Source organism: Grammomys surdaster, unplaced genomic scaffold (genome assembly GCF_004785775.1).
Source record: "Grammomys surdaster isolate TR1022 unplaced genomic scaffold, NIH_TR_1.0 268, whole genome shotgun sequence".
Classification (NCBI taxonomy): Eukaryota; Metazoa; Chordata; class Mammalia; order Rodentia; family Muridae; genus Grammomys; species Grammomys surdaster.
Window position 1 is genome coordinate 828344 of NW_021604709.1, and position 12247 is coordinate 840590.

General features: G+C 39.2%; 1 protein-coding gene across 1 annotated transcript; it reads left to right on the top strand.

Annotated features, from left to right (window-relative positions):
• Window positions 1-1237: 1237 nt before the first annotated feature.
• LOC114628477 (cystatin-S-like) lies at window positions 1238-12040 on the top strand. The gene is made up of 3 exons (XM_028776365.1): window positions 1238-1465; window positions 4312-4425; window positions 11957-12040. Exons 1-3 carry the CDS (start codon window positions 1238-1240, stop codon window positions 12038-12040), a joined length of 426 nt encoding a protein of 141 aa, XP_028632198.1.
• Window positions 12041-12247: the final 207 nt, after the last annotated feature.

Sequence of the window (12247 nt, forward strand, 5' to 3'; positions counted from 1 at the left end):
CTGGAAATTCAGCAATTATGGGATTATTTTACTCTGTTAAAATATTAGGATAATTCTAAATATTTGATCCACAGAACAGAAAACTTCATTTTAAATTTTCTTCCTTTTGTTCAGAAAAGTTAATTTTAATTCTTTTTAGTTATGTGGTAGAGTGTAAATGTGTGTGTTTCTATATTTCTGGGTTTCTCTCTGTCTCTCTCTATGTCTCTGTCTCTGTCTCTCTCTCTCTCTCCCTGTGTGTGTGTGTGTGTGTATGCATGTGTGCATGCTCATGTACACATATGAGCATGTGAGTGGGAGGCCAGAAGCATGACTTCCACTTAGCTGGTCATCAGTTTGTCAACTATCATAGATGGGTATAGGGAACTTATGTTTTCAGAGAAAACATCAAGTGCTCTTCAGATCTGAGGCATCACTCTAGGTTTGATGTATTTTTTTCCATATTGAAATCCTCTCAAATGAAACATACACAAGTCATAGGAAAGACATTTTTCCTGTCCTACCTTGAGGCTTTGGCCCTATTACCAAATCAGAGCATAAGCCAGGAAGCAACCTTAAAGGAGCTTCCTTTATTGAATGCAATGACTGGTGGTAATTGGTTGTAGAAAGAAATCAAATTGCCATTGTCAAAGTTAAAGGTTCTTTCAGAAATTTGGCCTCAGAAAAGGGAGGTACTAAATGGTCTTAGATGAAATAATACTCTTATATGAGTAACTGTGTATCTTGACCTTGGACAATACTGATCTCCCAGGACCTCAAACACAAAGAGTTTCTGGAGCACACAGTGTTCAACTTTGATGTTGTAGGAATTTGAAGGCCAGAGAACAGTGATATCTTTTGTTAAGAAGGACGACCAAGCTAGGAGATCTCAAAATGGGAAGAACAAAATTTGTGAAGAAAACTGAGGTAAAGAGATAGCCTGGAACTCTGAGAAAATAAGAAGTGGATATACAGAGAAGATGACTATTTAGGGAGTAAGATGTCAAACAGAAAGGGAAAGAAGTGGATAAAGATCTGGCATCCTGTAAGAGCAATATAAAAAGAGAGAAAATATAGAAGGCAGGAAGAGATGAAGGAAGGGGAATGGTGAAAAAAACATGGTACTGACAAGAAGCCAATGCAAACTCACAGTACAGAATAAAAGGCCAACTCATTTGCAGGCTGCACTCACTGTATGATCCAGGCTCACTGAAGTTCCACTTCAAGCCTTGGATCCAAGTCGAATTCAAAGAAGTCTATGGCTTGCCAGCTCCATGCACAACTAATTCTGCTGACCACCTTCATACTAGTTCTGAATCTGAGACTTTACCCTGTCCTAGGTCACAATTTGGGTGATACAGAGAAATCTAGTATGGAAGAGGAAGGAGCCCCAGAAGCACTGAATGCAGCTGTCATGATGTACAATGAAAACAAGAGTGACTTGTACCTGAGACATGTGGTAGAAGTGAAGAATGTCAGAAAGCATGTATGTGATCCTTTATTGGGGGAGCCTGACTTATACATATAGAGAGATGTAGCAGTATATAGCCTTAGTCCATCTATCATTTTTTTCTCTGCCCTGTTGCTCTCTGATCCTGACTCAGTCTGCTTTGTAACTAGTGATTTGAGATGGACAGAATGGCAGTATTCACATTTTTCCCCTTCATGAAGTCTATTCCTCAGATACATGCTATTTTCTGGAAGCGCTATTAGGTGGGCTTACTTCAACTGCAGTAACCTCTCTTTTACTCCTTTGAAACCTAAGAGTATGCTGCCCATGAGTGCATGTTTGTTTCTTGCTAAACTTCCCAGCCACACCAGAATAAAGGGTCTAAGAGAGTGTCCTCTGAGATGAATCTCTTATCATCACTCTTCTGTAACCCAGAGACATTTTAAACAGATAGTTAGGTGACCATAAAAATTAAATTATCACCAAAACTACCTTCTCTGCTTGAAATTTTTAGTGTTTTTCATTTAATTCTTATTGTGTTTATGGGTAAATATCAAGAGCAATCACAACTACAGAACAGAGGCTGTCAATCTATGTTACTACTATATTTTACTATGTTTAGCCAACGTCCTGTATTTCCTCAAGCCCACGCATATCTGGGTGAGTGATTTTTAAAAATGTTTTGTTAATTAACTGTTTAGTGTACAACTTCTATCAGGTGAAATGGAATTCTAATACAGTTTATAAGAGTGTATAAGGTAGATCAAGAAAAATAGTCACACACAGTTTTCTCATATATAGGATCACTGTTTGCATACTCCCATCACTAACCATCTGAGAGTGCCTTCATATCCTAACAGCCTCCTGTTTTCTGAGTTTCCTTTGGTTACATTTTTGTAGATTGCAGTGTTGTATCACTTTCACCCAGCAGTGGTCATAAGTCCATATTTTTCTGTGCCATGAAGAGAATTGTCCCATAATATGACATTTCCTAGCTACGTTGAAGCTGCTTGAAGTATGAAGACAGAATGATTTTCTATATTGAACCCATGTAAAAACAAATTTTTTGAAGAGTTCCTTTATTTCACATAACAAGTAACAATTTAGATAAAATATTAATCCTTTTGATCCAGTGCTTCTTCAGGTTGAAATCGGATGATAACCTAGGTTACTACATGAGTCTTTGTAATAAGGAGTACCACCACTCCAGAGGATCTTAGCTTCATTTAGTATGGTGATCTTGGAGTTTCCATGGAATAAGTTTCAACAAATTGCTTCTACTTTTTGAAGATGTGATTTTTGGGTGATAGTCTGGATGATCCTTCCAAACCTTGCATAGAAGACCATGGGGAACTGCACCTGAACATAGCAGTATGGACTTAACCCTCAACACAAAAAGGAAAATGTTGCAAGAAAAATAGGGGTCAAGTACACATGCTAGTATGTACTAAGCCACAGGGTCAACAGAAGCAAGGATTTAGTTTAGAGGAACAGTCTTTCATCCTAATAAGAATATCTTTCAAATCTAATCATCTCTTCAGAAACCATTTCACAACATGTTACCAACATGAATACAAACACAGCAATGTGTCATTCAGTGTCAGTGTAAAGATATCTTTTCTTTATTCCCTGAATATCAAAGGTGTAAACAATAATCCAGTTCTTCTTGTCTACAGCATTTTCCTGTAGACACTGGTAACCTTCCCAGGTAACAAAGTTCTTAGCAGCCTCTGCAACATTTAATTATGGTAAAAGAGTTAATAAAAGTGAAACACCTGTTGTGTCATCTAGATGGCCAATATAATTTTAATGAGAAATGGATAAAGCATTTTAAAGAAAATCTTCCATGGGATTGTGTAATAACTTTTTCAAATCTGAATGGATCCTGAATCTTTTGAGAGTACTCTCTCTTAAGTAATGGCTTAATTTTAATCTTAAAAAATGATGTCATTAATGAATAGTGATGAGAGTTAGGTAGTGGGGACACTTAAAGAAAAAGATCTTTGAGACCCTTGTTTCACCTCATGTGTTTGAATCTTTCTTCTATGACCTGTTCTCTGTTTACTGTCAACATAATTTTAATTTCTTGGTTGTCCAGATCTTTCTTCACATAATAGAATAGCACCTCAGAAACCTTGATCCTTACATAAAACAAATCCCTACATAAAAACATCTTCAGTCATGGATACTATGTATGATGAAAGAACTATTAGAGAATTTTTGACCATTACACACAGGATAGAGTGGATCGATCTCATTTCATCAATATAAAGCTTAATAATAAAAGATGTATTGGATTCACTCCTGGTTTCACAGTGTTCTTAAATCTTGGTCTGCTTTCACCATTTGATTCTCTAGAGTTCTAACAGGTTGAGCCTAGGTTTCCTTTTAGGAAAGGGAACTAAATATTTTTAATTAATAATGTAAGACTTGAAAATTTAACATTCAAAAGATATTATAAGGGCATATTCCTTTTGTATTGAAACATTCTTTTAGAGAATCATCCCATGTCCTCATTATCATGCAGGGATGAGTCTAAATCAATGGCAAGCATGGATTTTCTGCTGTGATGAGGATTCAGCTAAATAGTGAGCTCCCACACATGACTCACTGGAACAGAGCTACTTCTTCCTCATTATGGGCTTCAGCTTCAAGTTAGTCCTGTGTTTTAGCCTCTTGACACCACTTGTCCTCTGAGCATAGTTGCATTGCTGAACACAAAGTTTTGTTGCCTTCAATCCTGAATTATTTCTAGAGCTACCTACTTTACCAAATTATTAGGAATACTGTGGTTACTGTGGTATGTCACACTTACTGGAAAGTAAAAGAGCCCATGTGTAGTTCACTATAATGTCTAAAGTGAAGCTTTAACTTCTTCCTAGATGGTGGCTAGAAAGAACTTGTTTTTTGATGTGATCCTAGGAAAAACAACATGTATGAAGACCCAGGCTGACTTGACCAACTGTCTCTTAAATGATCAGACTGACCAACAAGAGGTATGAATACAGCACACGCTAGAGACATGCTGTGCAAATAGAGGGATGTACAAACTTGGTTGTTTTTTAAAGTGTATTTGGGGTCAATGGCATACACTCATGCAATATTTGCAATCATGGAAGATCCTGTGTCTGTCTGTCTTTCTCTGTCTCTCTGTCTTTCTCTGTTCTGTCTCTCTTTGTCTCTCTGTCTCTGTCTATCTCTGTCTCTCTGTCTGTCTCTGTCTCTCTGTCTGTCTGTCTGTCTGTCTCTCTCTCTCTCTCTCTCTCTCTCTCTCTCTTTGTGTGTGTTCATAAAAGTAGATCAGACTGTGTATGGGTCTTTCCTTGGGCAACTATTGAAACATATGAAAGTTACACATGTAGGTCTTCAGAGAAATGTGTATGTGTAAGTGTAGTGTACTTACTTAAGAATATATACATGAAGTATTGACAATATATCTAGCACTGGGGGAATAGGGCATCTGTACATATTAAAATTTGAGTTTCTCAGTAAGTTAAAGTGTAATTATGCACTCTGGGAACACTGGGGTGTTGTTTGGTTGGGGTGGAAGAGGTAGCAGATTTCATTACTGGGAAGAGAAGCTTACACCTCCAAGCAGAGCTTCTGTCTAGACCACGCTGAAGAAAATGTGCCCTTCAGTGCTGGTCTTTACATTCAATGCCAGTTTCCCCCTTATTTTGATACATTGGAGATACAGTAGATTTGTGTACAGTGGAAATTCCTCTTCATGCGACTTTCTCTACTATGTAGTTTCAGGGATATCTGTGTCCCATGCCCCAGATTGTTCCCTGTCTGGGAGTAAGAGGGTCTATGCCACTGTCCTGACTTCTGAGACCCTGAATTGAATCATAATCTGTTTCTTAAAAGGATGTCTTGACAAAGAAATGTGAAACCTTGTGGCTCTAAAAGGTAGACAGATGCCACATAGCTGATGGACATCATTATGTTGTAGATCAGCAGACACTACTGAATCATGATGAGTGTTACCATGTTTGCCAGAAGGTTTCTTTCTTACATTCACCAGTCCAACTTCCTTCAAATAGTTCTGGTTTCAAATTTTTTTTTTGGGGGGGGGAGGAAAGGGTTTATTCAGCTTACAGTTCCACATTGCTGTTCATCACCAAAGGAAGTCAGGACTGGAACTCAAGCAGGTCAGGAAGCAGGAGCTGATGCAGAGGCCATGGAGGGATGTTACTTACTGGCTTGCTTCCCCTGGCTTTCTTTCTTTTTTTTTTATTGGATATTTTATTTACATTTCATATGTTATCCCCTTACCCCATCCCCCACCCACCCGGGACCCCCCCCATCCCCTTACCCCTCCACCTTCTTCTCTGTGGATGTAACCCACACCTACCCCCCCCACTCCCACTTCCCCACCCTCAAAATTCCCACCCCCTGGGGCGTCCAGCCTTCATGAAGTCAAGGATCTCATCTTCCACCTGTGCCCGGCAGGGCCTTCTACTCTTACATATTCAGCTGAAGCCCTGGATCCCTCCATAAGTGCTCCCAGGCTGGTGGTTAGGACCCTGGGAGCTGTGGTTGGTTGGTATTGTTGCTCTCCTCATGGTGCCACAAACCCTTTCAGCTCCTTCAGTCCTCAATCTAACTCCTCCATTGAGAACCTCATGATCAGTTCAATGGCTAGTTGTGAGCATCTGCCTCTGAATATGTCAGACTCTTGAAGGCCTCTGAGGAGACATCCATATCAGGCCCTTATCGGCATGTACTTCCTGACTTCCACATCAGCATCTACCTTTGGTGACTGCATATGGGGTGGATACTCAGGTGGAAAGGTCTTCAAATGGCCCCTCCTTCAGTTTCTGTCCCTCACTTTGTCTCCATGTTTGCTCCCTTGAGTATTTTGTTGCTCCTTCTAAGAAGAACTGAATCACCCCCACTTGGTCCTCCTTTTTTTTTTTTTTTTTGGTTTTTCGATACAGGGTTTCTCTGTATAGCCCTGGTTGTCCTGGAACTCACTCTGTAGACCAGGCTGGCCTCGAACTCAGAAATCCACCTGCCTCTGCCTCCCAAGTGCTGGGATTAAAGGCGTGCGCCACCACCACCCGGCGTTGGTCCTCCTTTTTTATGAGCTTCATGTGGCCTGTGAGTTGCATCTTGGGCATTTCAAGGTTCTGGGCTAATATCCAATAATCAGTGAGTGAATACCATGTGTGTTCTTTTGTGATTGGCTTACTTCACTCAGGATGATAATTTCTAGTTCCATCCATTTACCTAGGAACCTCTCGAATTCATTGTTTTTAATAGCTGACTAATACTCCATTGTGTAAATATACCACATTTTTTGAATCCATTCCTCAGTTGAAGGACATCTGGGTTCTTTCCAGCTCCTGGCTGTTATAAATAAGGCTGCTGTGGACATAGTTGAGCATATGTCCTTGTTAAATATTCGACCATCTTCTGGGTATATGCCTAGGAGTGGTATAGCTGGATCCTCAGGTAATGCTATGTCCAATTTTCTGAGGAACCGCCACACTGATTTCCAAAGTGGTTGCACCATCTTGCAGTCCCACCAACAATGGAGGAGTGTTCCTCTTTCTCCACACCCTCGCCAGCATCTACTATCACCTGAGTTCTTAATCTTAGCCATTCTGACTGGTGTGAGATGGAATCTCAGAGTTGTTTTGGTTTGCATTTCCCTGATGACTAAGGACACTGAACATTTCTTTAGGTGCTTCTCGGCCATTCGAGTTTCTTCTGTTGAAAATTCTTTCTTAAGCTCTATACCCCATTTTTTAATAAGGTAATTTGGTTGTCTGGAGTCTACTTTCTTGAGTTCTTTGTATATATTGGATATTAGCCCTCTATCAGATGTAGGATTGGTAAAGATCTTTTCCCAATTTGTTGGTTGTCGTTTTGTCCTATTGACAGTGTCCTTTGCCTTACAGAAACTTTGCAATTTTACAAAGTCCCATTTGTCAATTCTCGATCTTAGAGCATATGCCATTGGTGTTCTGTTCAGGAACTTTTCCCCTGTGCCCAAGTATTCAAGGCTCTTCCCCACCTTCTCTTCTATTAGATTCAGTGTATCTGGTTTTATGTGGAGGTCCTTTATCCACTTAGACTTGAGCTTTGTACAAGGAGATAAGAATGGATCAATTTTCATTCTTCTACATGTTGTCCTCCAGTTGAACCAGCACCATTTGTTGAAAATGCTGCCCTTTTTCCACTGGACAGTTTTATCTCCTTTGTCAAAGATCAAGTGACCATAGGAGTGTGGGTTCATTTCTGGGTCTTCAATTCTACTCCATTGACCTTCCTGCCTGTCTCTGTACCAATACCAGGTAGTTTTTATCACTATTGCTCTGTAGTACAGCTTGAGGTCAGGGATGGTGATTCCTCCAGAAGTTCTTTTATTGTGGAGAATAGTTTTCGCTATCCTGGGTTTTTTGTTATTCCATATGAATTTGAGAATTTCCTTTTCTAACTCTGTGAAGAATTGAGTTGGGATTTTAATGGGGATTGCATTGAATCTGTAGATTGGTTTTGGCAAGATGGCCATTTTTATTATATTAATCCTGCCAATCCATGAGCATGGGAGATCTTTCCATCTTCTGAGATCTTCTTTGATTTCTTTCTTCAGGGACTTGAAGTTCTTGTTGTACAGGTCTTTCACTTGCTTGGTTAGATTCACACCAAGGTATTTCATATTATTTGCAACTATTGTGAAAGGTGTCATTTCCCTAATTTCTTTTTCAGTCTGTTTATCTTTCATGTAGAGGAAGGCTACTGATTTGTTTGAGTTGATTTTATAACCAGCCACTTTGCTGAAGTTGTCTATCAGGTTTAGGAGTTCTCTGGTGGAAGTTTGGGGGTCACTTAAGTATACTATCATATCATCTGCAAATAGCGATATTTTGACTTCTTCCTTTCCTATTTGTATCCCTTTGACTTCTTTTTGTTGTCTAATTGCTCTGGCTAGGACTTCCAGTACTATATTGAATAGGTAGGGGGAGAGTGGGCAGCCTTGTCTAGTCCCTGATCTTAGTGGGATTGCTTCAAGTTTCTCTCCATTTAGCTTGATGTTGGCTACTGGTTTGCTGTAAATTGCTTTTACTATGTTTAGGTATGGGCCTTGAATTCCTGATCTTTCCAAGACTTTTATCATGAAGGGATGTTGAATTTTATCAAATGCTTTCTCAGCATCTAGTGAGATGATCATGTGGTTTTTTTCTTTGAGTTTGTTTATATAGTGGATTACATTGATGGATTTCCGAATATTGAACCATCCCTGCTTTCCTGGGATAAAACCTACTTGATCATGATGGATGATTATTTTGATGTGTTCTTGGATTCGGTTTGCTAGAATTTTATTGAGTATTTTTGCATCGATGTTCATAAGGGAGATTGGTCTGAAGTTCTCTTTCTTTGTCGGGTCTTTGTGGGGTTTGGGTATGAGTGTAATTGTAGCTTCATAGAACGAATTGGGTAGTGTTCCTTCTGTTTCTATTTTGTGGAATAGTTTGAAGAGAATTGGTATTAGTTCTTCCTTGAAGGTCTGATAAAATTCAGCACTAAAACCATCTGGTCCTGGGCTTTTTTTAGTGGGGAGACTTTTAATGACTGCTGCTATTTCCCTAGGGGTTATGGGACTATTTAGATGGTTTATCTGCTCCTGGTTTAACTTTAGGACCTGGTATCTGTCTAGGAAATTGTCCATTTCTTCCAGGTTTTCCAGTTTTGTTGAGTATAGGCCTTTGTAGTAGGATCTGATGAGTTTTTTAATTTCTTCAGTTTCTGTTGTTATGTCTCCCTTTTCAGTTCTGATTTTATTAATTTGGATATTGTCTCTGTGCCCTCTGGTTAATCTGGCTAACGGTTTATCTATCTTATTGATTTTCTCAAAGAACCAACTCCTGGTTTTGTTGATATTTTGTATTGTTCTTTCTGTTTCTATTTGGTTGATTTCAGCCCTTAGTTTGATTATTTCCTGCCTTCTACTCCTCCTGGGTGTATTTGCTTCCTTTTGTTCTAGAGCTTTTAGTTGTGCAGTCAACTTGTTAGTGTGTGCTCTTTCCAGTTTCTTTTTGTAGGCACTTAGAGCTATGAGTTTTCCTCTTAGCACTGCCTTCATGGAGTCCCACAAGTTTTGGTATGATGTGTCCTCATTTTCATTGAATTCTAGAAAGTTTTTAATTTATTTCTTTATTTCTTCCTTGACCAAGTCATCATTGAGTAGAGAGTTGTTCAGTTTCCTTGTGCATGTGGGTTTTCCATTGGTTTTGTCATTATTAAAGACCAGTCTTATTCCGTGGTGATCTGATAAGATGCAAGGGATTATTTCAATCTTTTTGTATCTGTAGAGGCCTGTTTTGTGACCAATTATATGGTCTATTTTGGAGAAGGTACCATGAGGTGCTGAGAAAAAGGTATATTCTTTTGTTTTAGGATGAAATGTTCTATAGATGTCTGTTAAGTCCATTTGGTTCATCACTTCTGTTAATGTCAAAGTGTCTCCATTTAGTTTCTGTTTCTATGATCTGTCCATTGCTGAGAGTGGGGTGTTGAAATCCCCCACTATTATTGTGTGAGGTCTAATGTGTGTTTTGAGCTTTAGTAAAGTTTCTTTTATGTATGTAGGTGCCCTTGCATTTGGAGCATAGATGTTCAGAATTGAGAGTTCACCTTGGTAGATTTTTCCTTTGATGAGTATGAAGTGTCCTTCTTTATCTTTTTTGATTAATTTTGGATGAAAGTCGATTTTATTTGATATTAGAATGGCTACTCCAGCTTGTTTCTTGGGACCATTGGCTTGGAAAATTGCTTTCCACCCTTTTATTCTGAGGTAGTGTCTGTCTTTGTCACTGAGGTGCGTTTCTTGTATGCAGCAAAATTCTGGGTCTTGTTTGTGTATCCAGTCTGATAGTGTGCGTCTTTTTAATTGGGGAATTGAGACCATTGATGTTAAGAGATATTAAGGAAAAATGATTGTGGCTTCCTGTTATTTTTGCTATTAGAGGTAAAGTTATGTTTGTATAGTTATCTTCTTTTGGGGTTGTTGGATGATTACTTCCTTGCTTTTTCTAGGTTGTAGTTTCCCTCCTTGTGTTGGCGTTTTCCATCAATTATCCTTTGAAGTGCTGGGTTTGTGGGAAGATATTGTGCAAATTTGGTTTTGTCATGGAATATCTTGGTTTCACCATCTATAGTGATTGAGAGTTTTGCTGGGTATAGTAATCTGGGCTGGCAATTGTGTTCTCTTAGGGTCTGTATGATGTCCGTCCAGGCTCTTCTGGCTTTTATAGTCTCTGGTGAGAAGTCTGGTGTAATTCTTATAGGTCTGCCTTTGTATGTTACTTGACCTTTTTCCCTTACTGCTTTTAGTATTTTTTCTTTGTTTTGTGCATCTGATGTTTTGATTATTATGTGACGGGAGGTATTTCTTTTCTGGTCTAGTCTATTTGGTGTTCTATAGGCTTCTTGTATGTTTATGGGCATCTTGTTCTTTATGTTAGGGAAGTTCTCCTCAACAATTTTGTTGAAGATATTTACTGTCCCTTTAAGTTGGGACTCTTCATTCTCATCTATACCTATTATCCTTAGGTTTGGTCTTCTCATTGTGTCCTGGATTTCCTGGATGTTTTGAATTAGGAGTTTTTTGCATTTTGCATTTTCTTTGACAACTGTGCCAATATTTTCTACCGTATCTTCTGCATTTGAGATTCTCTCTTCTATCTCTTGTATTCTGTTGGTGATGCTTGTGTCTATGACTCCTGACCTCTTTCTTAAGTTTTCTATTTCCATGGTTGTCTCCCTTTGAGCTTTCTTTATTGTTTCTATTTCCATTTTCAGATCCTGAATGTTTTTGTTTAATTCCTTCTTTGTGTTTTCTTCCATTTCCTTAAGGGATTTCTGTGATTCCTCTTTAAGGGCTTCTATCTGTTTACTTGTACTCTCCTGCATTTCTTTAAGGGAGTTACTTAATTCCTTCTTATAATCCTCTATCATCATCATGAGAAGTGATTTTAATTCTGAATCCTGCTTTTCAGGTGTGATGGGGTGTTCAGGGCTTGCTATATTGGGAGAACTGGGAACTGATGATGCCAAGAAACTTTGGTTTCTGTTGCTTATGTTCTTGCGCTTGCCTTTTGCCATCTGGTTAACTCTAGTGTTGCCTGCCCTCACTGTGTAAGACTGGAGTCTGTATTTCCAGTTATCTTGCTTGTTGCAGAGCTCCTCAGAGTCCAGATGTCTCTGTAGTCTTATGATTCTAATCTTGGTGTCTGCTGCTCTGATTGCAGTGGCTCCTCTGCTGCTCTGAGTGCAGTGTCTCCTCTAGGATGACTCAGGAGTCAGTATCTCCACAGGACAGGAGTAGATCAACTCAGTGTCAGCTGCTCTGAGTACAGTGGATCCTCAGCTGCTCTGAGTGCAGAGGCTCCTCTAGGATGACTCAGGAGTCAGTATCTCCACAGGACAGGAGCAGACCAACTCTGTGTCTCCTGGTTTCAAATTTTATCTTCATTTTTTTTCCAGCTTTGACCAAACATTCTTTGTTTACCTTTGTAGCATGAATTCTGCTCTTTTGAGGTCCTACTCTCGTACATGGAGACTTATACTGTCCTGATGAACTCCAGTTGTCACAGAATCTAAGTTTGTTTCAAGTGGTACTGTGCAGGATGCTGACATCTCTGACACTACTTCATTACTTAAATAGATGATCCTGTCCTGATGGATGCCTTGAAGATTACCAGCACCAAAATCACCAGTAGATTAGACTGCTAAGCACAGATAATTACACCCAAGCAGCTGCCCCTTTCTATGCAAATGCTCCATTGTATTGTTCTCATATGTCTGTTC